The sequence below is a fragment of the Pithys albifrons genome, chromosome 2, assembly GCF_047495875.1.
Source record: "Pithys albifrons albifrons isolate INPA30051 chromosome 2, PitAlb_v1, whole genome shotgun sequence".
NCBI classification, from domain to species: Eukaryota; Metazoa; Chordata; class Aves; order Passeriformes; family Thamnophilidae; genus Pithys; species Pithys albifrons.
Window position 1 is genome coordinate 96,203,722 of NC_092459.1, and position 16,480 is coordinate 96,220,201.

Below are 16,480 nucleotides of genomic sequence, written 5' to 3' on the forward strand. Positions count from 1 at the left end.
TACTCACACAACCTGTCTTAAGAGCTGCAGAGTTCAGTGATATACATGTAACTAGTTTCAGAGGTTTCTGCACAAAATATGCAACATTCTACCTCAGTGGAAACTAGGCTGCAGTTGGAAAAAAAAAATCAATTAATAATTTCTTGTCCACAAATGCAACTTGAAGTTGAAAAAAATAGCATGCAGTGAAAAAGGAGAATGAATGGTGACCAAAACTGGGGAAAAAAACTCCAGATTAATAAGGGACAGGAAACAAAAAATCAGAAATATGAATATTACAACAGCACAATTTCTTTGCAGTCTGATGGATAAAATTGGAAATAACTGAAGACAATAAATAATTAAATGTGCAAAATAAATTATTCTTTAATTAAAAAGAACAAAAAAGTAAAAGCATTGCTATCACACAAATGCCACATTTCAGTTCTGTAACTCTCTGTGGCATCAGTAGAATACTTTCAGGATTAATTTGTGCTTTGGCTTTTGCATGTGCAACCTCTTGCAATCAACTTGTTCTTCACTTGATACACATTTTCCCAACGGACATTCATTTATAGCATGGACACCAATGTCGGACTGTGCAAATATTCAAAGACTTGGAACATGTCAGAAATTAGGCGAAGCAAATCACTGCAAATACTGTTATGCTAACCATTGTCATACAGACTACCATTATTAGTCACAGCAGAAAGTCAACAATGGCAAATAAAACTTCATTCTTTAGACTCTAATTTCACTATATTTTAATTGCTGCAGACTAAGAGAGTTTTGAAAAAAACATGGACTAGGAGAAACATAGAACTATATAGTGCAACTAAAACATACTGAGAAGTCTACACTTTACTGCCCTTGCTCTGAGCTGAAAAAGTTCAATTCTCAGGTATAAGCAACATCATCCCCAAGGGAATCTTAAATTACTCCAGATGCCAGGTCCCAAGATAATGAATCAGCAAAAAGACCTCAGAGAAATCTAAGGCAGAGACAGTCATGCTATGTCCCCTTTATTCTGCTAATCCTAACACTAGACAAGAGATGTTGATTTATATTTGGCTGATTTTCCCTTGGCCAGTTGCACCAGATCCAAGGAAACATGTGGTGGTGTCTCTACACAAGTTGCTTTGCCATTTTCCCAGTCACCACCAACACCTTGGTCTGTATCTCTTCCATCTATATCAAAGCAGAAATAAAAGTGAGTTCAGGTAAGTTTTAGGTATCAGCAAGGGAGAGAGGAGGGGAAGCTGGAAACTGTTTTCACATTAAGATCACACTAAAATTCAGGTCAATAATCAACAAAATAGACGTGAAATGTGACAGATTTTTAACCAAGCTTAAGAAAACTCTTCTCATACATTTCCTGCCTGTGGCAGAGCTCTCTGTATTAGGGTTCCATTACTCCACAGGAGATCGTGCTGTGTGATCTCCTGGGGAATCATTCAACACCCTTAAAAAGGCTGATAAAAGCTAAAGCTGCAAAATAAGCTGCAAATTTGTTTTATGGACTAATATCCTTTTGAGAATAAATAAAATACATTCTCTCTTGGAAACCACTATACTGTAGTTTGCTCTCTTTTACAGTCAAGACAAAAGGGCAATTTTTTCAAACTCTATTAAGTCTTTTCATCTGCAGACAGTGTAACCAAATCCTCCTTTAAACAGAGGTTTTGTTTGAAATATTTTAACATCAAGACTAAAAAAACCACAGTTTAGTTACAGAAAAAAAGCAAAGACAAAATTATTTGCTCAGTAAGATAGTATTTTATTATTTCAAAATTTCATTACATGATGATTATTTAGTTAGGGGGGCATTAACAAAAGTTTCTCAATAGATAAACAGATAAATACAAGCTTCTCTTATTATTTTTGTATATTACTGCATGTCCTATGAATAAGGGTTTCCTGATTATTGCAATTTTCATTATCATTCACCCATGAGGTGATCAAACATACACATGCAGTCACAGTGATGGTTTTCAGTGCCTGGCAGGGTGGGGCTCTTTCTTTCTGCTTGTTGCACGTTCTTCCAGGAAAAGCATAAACTCCCTACCTGCCCCTGTACTGAATTAGGCTGCAGATCCTGCAAATAATAGCATATATTTCATCATATTCTGTTCCATGGGATTACACGTTATATTTATGTCATTACATGCATAATTTTCTTAAACTGCAGAACACTAGAACTGGAATTGGTGTTATGCATAGTTCGTGCTTTTCAGTTAGGATTAAGGATTCAGTCAATTAGTCGGGTTTTTTTAATACACCTAATTCTTTTAAAAAATAAGTAAGTTTTAATCACATAAAAATATTTCCAGCATTCTTGCTAAATGCTACTTTTTCAAGGGACTCCAAGTCAAATATGTTTGAGTTTTATTAAACAGAATTCTATATTATCAAGGAAAACAGACTTTTAAAACATGGAAAGAGAAATGTCATGCCAAGATGAATTGCAATATTGATTTTGGGAGGATAAATGGTTTTAGTAATATTAATATAGAGAAACCTTTATTACATTGACTCTCTAGGTGCAGTTAGAGCCTCTCCAGCAATCTGTTTAAAATCTTCATTTTTCATCCTTATGGGAAAACTTCACTTGCTAAATGGATTTCATAAACAGTAATCTGTCAAGATATATACATATATATACAAACAATTTGTGATGTTCATTGACCAGTTCATTATAGTAAACAATACAGAGGTAAAGCATTTCAAATGTGTACCGATTCCCACAACCATTACAGATCGGCTCAGACTACTGCAAACACCCAATATTTCCAGTTCTTTAATTGCCAAGAAAATTTTCATGCTTCATAACCTGAAATGCATTAAAGAATACAGAGTTCCTGTTTTACCTTTAAAACACCACAAAATAAGTTAACTCACATATACATTCCTCAGTGTAGGAGAATTTTAAAGCTTCACAATCTCTGTGTATCACAACTTTTGCTTCTTCTGTGCTATTGTGCAAAGACAGATACATCTGCCACTACAGAGAGCTCACATCATTTTCGTTCTGCAAACGCAGAGTCCTTAAAAGAGACTTGGAGCAAGGATGGCTTAAATAACTTGGCAACTTCAGGGATAAAGGAAAAGCATACTTCTCTTTTTATGAAGATATTGACAGTTAAAGGAATGGATTAAAATAGATTAACAAATAAAGACTTGCATTATCACCTTCAGTGGATAAATATTTCTGCCTGAGGAATTGAGGTATGCTGTCCAAGTAGATGAGAACCAAGGAAGCCAAGCAGATGCAACCCAGGTTAATCATACTAATGTACTACCAGAGTAGTCTTCAATACTGTCATGAGGATTAACTTGTATTAAAACATTAAAGCCAACTCTGACTCAAATTCCAGACCTGTAAAAACTTTATATCTTTACAAGGTCTGGATCTAGATAATTTATATTTCCACATTTTGAGTTCCAGAAGACAGGTTAAAATGCAGGGATTTGAAGGCCAATATCTAATCCACAAAGGCTATTGCTTAAAGCAGACACAAACGTCTGTCACCTGCTAAAATTCGGGGGCAGGGGTGGGGGAAGAATCTATTTCAAGTAATTTAAAAAAAAAAGAGTATAGTTAATAGTAAGGAAAATATATTCAAAAGGGAACTTTAATATTACACAGATTTTATTCCTTACCATTAGAACTGACAGGAAGTGAAAATAGGAAGTCCTTATTCCTACAGATTACTTTATGGCCATTAGCAGGTGCCTCTATGACCCGAAACAGTAAAAAATAATTTTAAAAATCTCCTAATGAGTGACAGTAACATAAAAGTTAAAGTGAAAAATCTGCAGAATAATGTCAAATATATGCAAGATGACACTGATAATCACTGCCTAAAAGCATGTCTACCCCACACTAGCAGGGGGAAAGGAGCACAGTAGCGGGAATATTGTACAGATTTTGCTTCTGCCTGTGCTGTGTGGTTTGGGGCTTTTTAAAGGCAAAATTACAAAATACAACCAAATACCTTAGCACCATCAGTCTGCATGAAAATATGATAGCATTAGAGCTGTGCAATCTTTCTGGACAATATTTAAAAGGAAATTGAGGTTGTGAAGATTAAGCAAGAAAGATGATCCTTGAAAAGAAAGACAGAGCAATAGTTGAAGAACAGTGCACTACCTATAAATATGTTTTGTCCTTACATTCCAGGGAATGTATCCATATAATTCCAATGTACCTAGAGGCCCCAGGCTACATTTGATAAACAATTTACCCTGTGGGCACATAACAGAATGTTGAAGCAGCACACACTGCTTCAGAAAAGAAAATTTTTAAGGATAAAGATGCAGTGAGTATTTGTACTGCTACCAAAGGAAATTTCGAAAGACAGGGATATCTGTAGTTTTTCCTTTTTTTTCTCTTACTGAAATATCTTCCTGAAATATTCAAAAGCAAGCAGTGATTACAAGAATGGCACATTACCTGCATTTTAATAGTCAATGATTAACACTTCAAAAAACAACACACCTTACTGAAGACGCAGAGAAAATGTAAAGAAACAATTACCAAATCACTATTAGCTAGCATTAGCCTTACACAGCTTTCATGCTGTTTCTACCTAAATCTGTGGCAAAATTTCTATTTCCTTCAGCTCATGGGAACACAGACAATTGTATAATGTATCACTTCTAAATCAGAGTGCACACATGAACTCAAAGAAGGGTTAAGGTAACTAGAACCCATCTTTTCATTGCCACTAAACCTTTGACTGAGCTGCTATGAGAAAAATATAACAAGTGACCTACAAAAAAAGAAACACTCACCTCCCCGTGACAGAGTCAAATCCAAAATAAAGGTCTTTGCAACGTTCACATGTCTGTCCTGTTACAGAGGCATCTTGGCAATTACATTGGCCAGTCAGTTTATCACAGATCTGATTCACTGAACCAGCTATGTGGCATAGGCATGGCAGACAGCCAGTAACACTGGATGGAGAAAAATAAAAACCTGGAAAATAAAGGGATTTTGAGAACAGAGAATATGTAAAATAGTGAACACAGTAATATTATTATCAACTCATGTAAAATCGGGGATGAAACAATGGAAACAAAGCTTAGGTAACACACACATCAACTCAAATAAAGCACTGTAGTGTTCCTCCAGAGCTGAGCTTCTAAATGTCCTCATTGGCACCTTGCAAAGCTATTATTCATTCCCCATTTGCCAACTCCGATTTTTTACTCTCTCTCTTCAGACTTTTAGACAGAGCAAATGCAAAATAGGGGAAGTACATTAACGTGTCTGTGGGGAAAGTAAAGACCCAAGGACATGAGAGGTACTAATGAAAGCACCACTAGGAATAGAAAGATAAAAAATCACATATGAGAACAGGTATTTGTCCATTTTAGTCCGAGATGTCATCTCTGAAAATGGACAGCTGCAAACTCTAAGAAATGCACATATTTTCTCAGGAAAGTCTCTTAAATCTTTCTCAATCAATGGTTGGCTTAATCCTTGAAACACTATATTTCTTAGGAAAAACTCCATTTGATAACTATTCCCTGGTCTATGAAAAATTTGTATTTTACTCTTCTGTAACAGAGCTTGTATCCTAAACAAATACTTTTACAGAAACTGATAAACTGATTTTTTAAAAAATTACTTCTCTGTTATTAAAAAGCTTTCATTCTGAATCCTATCCTTCTGTTCCTGCATTATTTCCAATTATGAACTGAAGCATTCACTTCACCTTCCCCACAGTACATTTGGTATGCTTCTGCTATGCTATCTTTCATCCTATTGCACTCACAAGCAGTCTTTATCTATGCCTTGAGCACATTACTGATAAATACAGTTTATAGATAGAGTTTATACAGCTCTAATCTGGTCATTGAAGAACTTAGCCATTATTCATAGCCTCACCTGAAATTTTTGAGAGGTTTTACACACATTCTTTTAATGATGTGGTACCACTGGCATAACCTATTTTGCTATGTATGGACTTATTCCATTCTTACTAATTTATTTCTGATCAGAAAACAATTCAAGTAATGGCATAGCAGTAGAATATGTAACTATATAAGTTTCACAAATTATTTTCTATTTTCACCTGATAAGTAATAAACATTTAATAAACATTTCACACAAATTGCTCTGCCTTTGGTTTTTTCCCCCCTCACTCCCTTGGACTGGTACAATTTATTAAAAGTGTAGCAATTCATGAGATCTCTGCAAAGGATGCTGATGACACAGTATTAACAGGCTCTCCTCAAAAACCTGTACCTGTCTTGGCAAATGAATCCTAAAGTAGGGCTATTGATACAAGTTTCTATCTCTGTCAGTGGGTTGCTATTAGTTAGTACTGTACAGCTTTGACAGAAAAAATTCATCTGTTACTGAGATACGCAGGATTTGCACAGACTTCTCAGACACTTCCCCTCCTCTCTCCAAACAAAGTTCAATCAGTAGTTTCTTAGTCGTGTTTTCAGTTACTGAATATTGTTTGCTATCCAATAACATCCTGATGTCCTGCCTTATAATAAAGAGCCCAAAATTATATTGTAACATGTCATATTGCCCAAGGCCTTATTATTTGTCTTACAAGAGATAGCTCCATATATACACCCCTAGGGTGGTATTCCCTGTCTTTGCAGCAGTGTTGCACTATGAGCTCATATCCAAATAGCAGAGGAACTAAACAAATTGAAAACATTAGAATTTTACTGCTCAAATCTTTGTTCAAGTTTAGCCTCTGGTCCTCAGTGAGATAAATCTCAAGTGGACAGTGAAGTGATATCAGTCTCCAGTTAACATACATTCACATCATAAAAAACCATGCTGTTGGCACTTTATTCCAGAGAGGCCCCGAGCTGAGCCACCACAGAGACCAAATAGCTGGAAGTTATTAGTGAGGCAGCATGTATTATCTCATCCTGCAGTTGTCTGCGCAGTGCAGTGCCCATCCTGTGCATAAATAGAGGAGAACATTTCCCAGCAATGTCACTCTGGAGCACAATGAACGACTCCACTCACAGAACGTAACAGGAAGGTGGGAAACAAGTTTCAGCCTGGACTCATGCAGAAGGACAAAGCATTGCTTCAGAACCCAGTTTAGAGTTGCAGTAAATGACAAGCACTCGGGCTAAGCCAGATCATTGTCCACATGCAATTTACATGATTCTAGGATTCTATTCTTTAATGCGTAAGAAAAGATTATAATGGGTAAATAAGCACATCTCTAGAAAATAAATTCATTCTGCCTGAGCAGGATCTATCACTACAGCATATATTGCTTATTTTATAATAGTGAATTTGTAACTATAAAGAATGCATGCCTTAATGTTAAAACATCCTGGCTCTCTAATGTCATACTGCCTAAACCACTACAGAGCATGAAGGATTTGGTATTTTTACAATAACATTTTAGAAATGCTCTAAAAGTTTAACTAATTTTCTGGATACTACCACATTACCTTTTTTAATATTTTTTTTCAGAAGTATCATGTAAAACTTTTTTTAAGAGTGAGGGATAGGAAAATGAGAGCAATTTCTTCCCCCAAATGATTTTTACGTCAATTAACATTAAATGTAGACAACAAGAGAAGAGACAACAAATTACAAATTCATACTGTTTGTCATAACCATTATTATTATTATTTACTTCCACCACCTAGAATTTGGCAGGAAAGAGTAAGAATCAACTTAATGCAAGCTTAATTTACAGCAAGGTTAGAAGGGCTCATAAAAGTTGCTTTATGAGGGATCCACTGTTGTATAATAGAACCAATTTCCAATTTTAAGACAGTCACTGCAAATCTCTACAAGATCTATGTATATAACTAGTATTATGCTTATTCTTTTTCAGATTTTTTTCCAATTCAATCATAACTGATCACATTTGTCAATCAAACATACTCTTCATAAGGAAGAATGAAAGTCACAGCAAAGTATTCAGCTTCCTTTTTAAATCATTCTCTTATTATTTCTACTATTGTATAGAAAAGAACAAACAATTCCCTAGCATTTATACATGCTTACCAACTATGGCAATAATGCTTATTTCTGAAGCACAGACTGTGCTTCAAAATGCACAGTTAGCCACACCAAAAATGTTGCCACAAGATAATTCACTTTTTTCTAGCCAAGACAGGTACTATGTACACTACACAAAAACTCAGCATTGGTGCCCAGACATACATCCTACATGATAATTTACATCTCTTCCATATGATGTAGCACTCTATAAAAACCTGTGGTCACTGAGTAAAGATCTTAAAAATTTATTTTTTACAGGTTTTCTGCTCTCATGACAGGATCCAAGGCCTGTGTTGAATAGGATTTGTATGGAACAAATCCCAGTTGGTATGGCAACACAGTCCCAGGATGAAGCAGGGACAAACTGTTCACAACAATCTATGGGTTGAAACGATCCTGCCTCAACCATGGCAGCCTTGGACACCTCAAATGCAAGCTTATATACAAGGCAATACTGCTCTTTCTTTTTTTGCTTCATGGTATAATCATGTGTTGCTCTCTTTGCATACACCATTAGTTAAAAAAATGTAAAATAAAAAATTAAATGTGCAGCAATCTACCAAAGTGTTATCTGTATGAGAACAAACTGGAAAACAGCGGGTCATGGATAGAGCCTAATAGATTACACACATGGTTGAAGGCTCCAAAAAGAGTTTTAAGGAAAACAAATCTCATTATAAAATAATTTCCCAGAACTACATCCAGATTGAATTTTTTCTCCATTGGCAGCTCTCCTTTTGGTAACATTTGGAAACCTGTCAAAATTTATCAAAGTACATAAAAACATGCTACAATGGGATGTTATTTTAAATACCACTAACTAAAATATAATTACACAGAATGAGAAAAAAAATACACATGACCTGTATTCCACTAAGGGAATTTGCATCACAGAGTTGAAATGTCCCAACAGACTAAGTCTTCATTATGTTTATAGAGCTGCCGGTATTAACTAATTAATTGTGTGCTTTAATTAGACTGTATTGGCTACATATGCACTTGGAATATGTTTTTCTATCTTTGTCCCAAGACAAAGTTATAGGATATGTTTATAGTACTAAAAACCATTTAAGATCTTCCATACATCTATATGGAAGATTTCTTATACTCTCCCCTGTTTTACAGAAAAGTCTCTTTTGGAACATACTAACAAAGAATATTTACGTAAAAGTTAGATATATTACACATGTATATGAGCTCACACTGGGACCAACAGCAAAACAGCAGGAACGATGCAGTTTGCTGTGCTATACTAGGAGCAATACAAGGCTTTTACAACAATAACAATTTACACTCTCACCTGAAGCTGAGAGCTCAGTGTTTAGCACATACTAGTTACTCGTTAGAAAATGTAAAAGTAATTCTTACAAAAATATGTTTTTAATTATTTTTCTTTTTTTAACAGGAACAACTGTGGAAGTATTCCTTCGAGTGCCATGTAAGCTTTTCTACAAACCAGTCTGTTCATATTATCAATTAAACCTTTTTAAACCATTCAGTTCTGCATAAACCCTGGCCTTTCTTTTTCAAGGACAAGGGCGGTCACTGACTCGGGAAGCTTTGACATCACTCCTCTGCCAATCTCTGATTAAGTGGCTGCCATAGAGGGTTAGCAGGTCAAATAGCACTGGAGGAGGAACTAAGAAAAACAGAATGCCGCCTTATTTATTAGTATATGTACCTAAAATAATTTAAATGAAAGCATTTTAAAAAATACTTAATGGAGGTTAAGCAGTTTTTTTAACCTCTGTTCAAATTATTGAATGGCACATTAAAACCAATGGGGCTATAATGTACCTTTTAATGTGACCTGCTACTTGAATAAATTGCATATCTATTTAACTTGAACTAAATCTATCTGCTTAATACTATTATGAAGGGTAGGTTAATATTATCTATAGTTTCACTTTACCCACCTACCTTTTAAAACAAAAACATTGAAATATAACTGCAGAGCTTCTCACCTATGATGAACATTTAAACTTTTTTTATTGTTTATTAAACAGTATGGTACAAGTTCTGGAACTGATATGTAATGACTGCAGTATCACCTACTTGTAGGGCCAAACTGTACCCAGCCCTTGTGAAAGCCAGCCCATCCTCAACATGGCAAGGTAGGTGAATGCTTCCTAAGTGGCATGTTTGCCAGCCTCATCAAAGTTTAAGCAACCACCTCTGTGTCTGCTGCCATGCTCAGCTCTATGCATGAAGTGCCCTTCCTGAAGGGACTGCACTCTGCCTTCCAAAGCCACATTTTTCATTATGAGGATAGCTGCTGTTCATTAAATTATACCAATTTGCCTCTTATTCAGCGAATGGGCCATAATTATTTGTGTATTTTCTCAATAATCTAGAACTAGACTAACCTTATTTTGAACATGTTGGAAAGGCAGTAGTAATACAAATTATACATTTTCTGGCAATATAATAAATATTTGACCTTGATCAAGACATTAATAGTTTCATCTCACTCACAAAGTTAGAAAGAAACAGAAAAATAATTAATAATCTATGTCAGAGACATGTCACACATGAAGCTGTTTCAAAATACATTAAAAACTGCAGGAACTACCTCTGTAACAAAAAAAAAAAAAAAGGCAAAACTTACTACATCAAATAGACAGACTTCCAATTTCCTTACCTGGTTTACACTCATCACACCTTCTCCCCTGACGCTGAGGCAAACAGACACACTGCCCAGAAAGAGGGTCACAGACTGTTCCTGCCACTGTGCCCAGAGCGTCACAGTCACACCGCTGGCAGCCAAGGACGTTGCTCATGCTGAGGTTGTATGTATGAAGCACGCACTGACTGCACTGAGGGCCAGTTACACCAGCTTTGCAAGGGCACTGTCCTGTTGATTTGTCACAAAGCAGAGAGCCATTTACTGTACCTGCCTTGTCACAGTTACATGGCAGACAAACAAAGGAGTGACTCTTCTGGACTTTGCGGTAGCCATCTAGGCATTGGTCGCATTGTCTTCCTCCAATATTCGGTTTACATGCACATTGCCCTGTTGCTGCATCACACACAGTTCCAGAAAATGACCCTGCGGCATTACACTCACAAGCCTTACAACCTGTTACATCCAGGCCATAAAAGTTGTCCATGCAGGTGTCACAGTGAAGCCCTTTCACTCGTTCTTTACAATTGCACTGCCCAGAGAGAGGGTTGCAGAATTGGTTCACTGAGCCGTGGCTGTTGCACCAACAAGGCTCACATCCATCTTCATTAGAATATCTGAGAGCTTTAAATCCAAAATTGCAACTATCACACCTAAGACCTGGAAGGAGAAAAGATATTAATAATTTAAAAAAAAAAACAACAACAAAAAAACCCCAAACTAAAAAGCTATTAACTTCAGTTTTCAAAAAGGGTAAGTATACCACACTATAGTGTACAATAAAAAGAGAAAGGAAGGACTAATATTCTTCACCAGAATAATTAACAGAAGTGACAGGGCTGCACAAATCAATTGAATAACTGTGGCATCCCCAAAATCTGTTTACTTTTCCAATTTGTTTCAGAAGCAATGCCTGTTGGCCTCTCAATACGATTTAAGATACTTCTGCCAGAGATTCTATGTAACATTTCTAAGGCAAATCAGAACTAATCTCTTTGTTCCCCAGAACATCACTTGTTGCACAATCAATGCTTACGTGAACTCTTCACCCTATATTGTAGAAATGCAATACACAGGGAATTGCACTGGGGTCTCAGTCTGATAATAGATTTATATATTATATTAATAACTTTAAATATACTCTAGGACAGCACAAGTTGGACTAATTACAATGAATGATTTACTTAACACCATACTTCAGTTTTACTATTGATTACATTTATGTTAGTGTTTACTGTTAGCCCTTACTGAAAGAAGAAAATGCTTTCCATAATCCAAAATGAAATATTTTTATCTAAATTATGATTCAGTTAACTCCTGCAGTACATTAAAATCTAAACTGTTTTTGTCATGCTTCATCCTGTAGTTTTATTAGCTTTGTTTTCGAAGTCAGTGCTTGCTTTATCTCTGCCCCAAGGGATGGCATTTACATGTTGGTTTATAAAATGTACAGTACAAGAAAGCAAACTAGATTATTATATGAAAAATGCAAATTCAGTTACATATTTTCCCTTGCAATGGGAAAATCCTTCACTATGAAGCTATCACTTAATTGTTTCATACAGGAAAATATAAATACAATGCTCCAGCAAAACATTGTCACCATTTAAAAAGTACACAACCATACAAAAATACATCTAGCAACTTAAATGTAGAAAAATAAAACTAAAAAATGGTAGGGAGTGCATTACATATATGGATAAAACTCAAAAACTCCAACAGAAGGCAAGTTCCTTTAACAGTGATGAATGACTCACCTAAGGCATATCATTTAATTTCAATAAGGAAAATAAAAAAGGACCACTATTGCTGCAAATTTTAAAAATAACTGTATTGTTAACAAGAATTATGACTCATTTTGAACTATTAAAATTGGTCTACATGGATTCATATCATATCAGTTTTAAAAATATGCGCAGTGCTTATTTGAATATGCCATACATATTCCTGACAGGTAATCTATTCCTAACGATACTGAGGAAGGCCTACAGGGCATCACATTCAATGTTAACAAGTACAGGGGAGTTAGCACGCTTGGCATTTAATTCACATTCTTCTACCTTTTTACTCTAGATGAATGACCTACTTTAATAAAATTATTGGTGCTAATGTATTTTACCGGTGATAGAATCATTAGTAAGATTTAACAGTTGTGTTAACTCTAAGAGTTCATGTTTCATAACACTGCAGTCCATAGTTGCATTTTTCTGTTATTGTGTTTGTTTAACTAGATAAAATGGCAATAGAAAGATTGCTCTAAAAACCAATTTAGAAATCCAAAGAGGAAAGCTCTCTGTTAAAGTTTGCTGCACACGTTTCAATATACAGAAGCTTATTTACAATTGGTTTGGAAAACAAAAAAAGAGAATCTGGTCTGGAAAGAATTAGGTTTCTATCCTGCAAACACTTGCATAAGTACAGCCTTCCATAGTTACATGTAAGTACAGAAAGCATAGATTTACACATTTTTTTTAGAATCATTTCAGTGAAAATGAAAACAATTCTTATGTTTTTTGTCAAGGGGATAAAATGTTTAATATACAGACAACAAAATGTGAGAACCAGACTGTGCATTTCTTGTCTGCCAAATTGCTGTGGAGTTAAAAAAGGTTTTCACAAGTCCAAATATGAAATGTGGGCAAAGAATACATAATTAAGAATGCTCTAAAGTTCTTTTTCTTAAAGGTAGAGAGTGGGTTTAAGATGCAGAGAGGTTATTTTTTATTCTTAGCACCCTTTTTATTGTATGAAAAACACAGCATTCCACAGAAAAAAAAGGACTGAAACTGTTCAGGATTCAGTCTGGTTAGAGCTGTTTTCATTATTTGTTGTTATTCTGCATTTCCCTCTTTCTTCTAATTTCCAAAAGCAACAAAGACTCACAATATTATATATGAGTCAACATTCTTAAATGAGAGGATATATAATATCAAATATTTTAACATGAACTTGAACATTATTAGGCTGAAGAAAAAATAGGATACTAATTCTGTTAATAACAAAGCAGAAAAGGTTCTTTTCTTTTTGAGACATATGTATAGTCTGAGACATGTACAGTTACCATGCAAGGCTCACTTTATCAGGAAATTCTCCTTGCATAATATTCCCATACATCAACATTTCAAAGTGTATTATATATACTGTGTATTTTGGGCACTTGATAAATTTTGTCCTTATGTGGCTGTGGCTCCCCTCAAATATGCTGGAAGTAATAAATTGCTATAATCAAATCTAATTTCTGAAAAATACCTGTGGGAGTAACAAACAAAAAAGCACATCTTGTAAAAAAATGATAAATAACACAGAAGGTGGCAGTTTATTATAATCAGCTTGGCATTGAATTACAAAATTAAAATTATGTGGCCCTTGATAACTAACCCTAGCTATGTACATGATCTGTGGAATTATGTTGACTTATTTTGCATTTCATAGGAACAGATCAAAGAAATATAATAGAAAAAAAATGATAGATTTATCACAAAGGACCCCGTAGCACAGAATATTTTGAGAAAAAAATCCATTTATTTTGGTCTATTAAGAAAACTAGCATGGAAACGATTTGCTTAGAACTCATTAAGTACAAAACATTTTGAAAAAGTGTTAATTTCCTAAAGGAAACATCTAGGCAGTAAGCAAATTACATTATTTCTGTGACTTATTAGTATGGAGCTAAGTAAGCTAATGTAGCTCTGCCATAAAGAAACTTCTAAAGGGTTGATTAAACTAAGCTTCAAGCTGTAGTTTGACAGATTTATTAAATTAATAATTTTTCAACAGTTAATTTCATTCAATTTTATAATCTGCCTTCAGCAAAGTAGTTTTCTATACCTTTCATTTAGAAATCAAGTGTGTTTTATTTCCAGAGAAAACAAGAAAAATGGCTCCAACCTCTTGCATTACACATACCAATAACATTTGCTTTGCACTTGCACTGTCCTGAATTTTGGTGACAGGTAATATCTCCATTGACTGTCCCAGAGGTATTACAGTTACAGGGACTGCAGCCATCAGGGTTTGACTGTTGCAGATTGTAGAATCCTTCCTGGCACTGATTGCATTGTCTGCCAGACACATGTCTCTTACAATTACACTGGCCTCCAATCTAGAAAGATACAAAACATTAGAGAATGATGAACATATCTATTTTTAGATGATACATTCATTAGCAACAAAAATGGGAGTATGAGTTGGGGAGGAGAAAATTTTAAATGGAACAGAAAAAAATATAAGCCTCTGTAACACTTTCTTTAATTTGTTGAGAGAGAGGAAAAAAAGAGAGAGATTGAACAGAGTGTAACTATTCGACTTTTAAATAGAGTTTAAAAAGTCCTATTCTTTCAAAAGAGAAGGAAAAAAGAACTGAGTAAGCAATGCAATCATATTTACAAACTGGACAGAGAATCTGCAAAGAACATTTACAGAACTGCATTCTATAAATGGTGACTTCTATTAAAACAAACAGTATTTTTGAATCACAGTTACTGCAGAGAACGGTTACCTTCAAAGGTCAAGTTTTGCAATTTCTTTTCTGACCATATGCTTCTTTATTTTAGTGAAAACGCTAGTTAAATAAGAATTCAGCAGAGTTGAAAATTTTTCTTTCTGATTATTCATCCAAGATAAATTTTTGCTCCTTTTACTGAAGGATGTGATCCAACAGCTCCTCCGTACAGGAAACCCTGTCCCTCTTTTCTTGGTTCGGCTTGGATCCGAAATGTTCCACTTCAGTGGAGGTACATAAAGATCCTCACCTCCTCCCTAAGTGGGTAGCATTGCTATCCAGAAGGAGCTGACACATCCTATGTTATGCCTGGACCATGATCAGGGAGTATGAGTCTCACATCTTGTACAAGATTAAAGGGTTCCTGAATAGCTACCTCAATTTCTGAAAACCAGGGGAAAAAAAAACAACAAAAAAACCCCAACCTCTAAATTCATTCATCACTTTCCAGTACAGTGGGAAAACTGACCATAGGGAAAGGGCAACAACATGGGGATGGAGAAACAAATGAAAGGCATCAGTCAATGCACAACATAGACAAAAACAGAGACTCAAAGCAACACAGAGCTGCAGGAGATGGGAACTGGCAAAAGATTTAGGCTTCATAATCAAGGAAAAAAGCCTAACTTTTCTTACTCAAGTGTTCTGGGACATGCAGATGACAGCAAAGCAATAAACTCTGTGTTAAAAGTCATTTTCTTTGGGACAGTGTAATTTTTTTTCAGTGCAAATATTTCCAAATATGAAAAATTACAGTGATTCAAAACTAACATTCATCTGTGACATCAACAGCTGTAGTTCAATGTACTTTGCTTGTAAAAGCTACTAGAACAAAAGGTTCTCTTAACAGTTGCCTTTTTCATCCTTAATTTGAGTCAAGCAAAGCTGAAAGAACAGGAGAGACAAAGCTACTTGAAAGTTCCATTTTAAAAAAGTGTTATTATTACACATTCAAATCTACAATGAAGGTCTAAGCTTCGTTAACACAAGACAAAATACAGTATTTCAACATCTAATAGTAAATTCTCAGTGCAGAAAATACTGAATGAAAGTTAGAGAAGTATGTACTCCTAGCCCTTCCTCATAAAAGGATTCTGTGGTCCATCAAATCTCTTCAATATGATTTAATGATAGAGATCTATTACTGATTTATCAACCATGTTTTTCAGGAAGACATTAAAAAGGCAAGACAAGAATATTTTATAAAAGGCAAGACAACTGCAACTACAAAAAGAGTTAAAAGACCACAACAGCAGAAAACACAGAAATAAGGATTTTCAAGTTAATTTCCTTTTAGACTGGATTTGATCTAGATATTTAGCATAAGAGATCCAGTCATGCATCACAGCCATTCATCAGAGAACTCACATGT

The 16,480-nt window shown here is 35.1% G+C and overlaps 1 protein-coding gene across 1 annotated transcript in view; it reads right to left on the minus strand.

The window, feature by feature from the left end:
• USH2A (usherin) overlaps positions 1-16,480 on the minus strand; it is a 387,863-nt gene that overhangs the window by 314,927 nt on the left and 56,456 nt on the right. Inside the window, exons 11-13 of the mRNA XM_071578650.1 lie at positions 14,514-14,709; positions 10,626-11,267; positions 4,774-4,957 (exon numbers count right to left, since the gene is read on the minus strand). Coding sequence (XP_071434751.1) covers positions 4,774-4,957; positions 10,626-11,267; positions 14,514-14,709 — 1,022 coding nt within the window. The remainder of the gene's footprint in view (positions 1-4,773; positions 4,958-10,625; positions 11,268-14,513; positions 14,710-16,480) is intronic.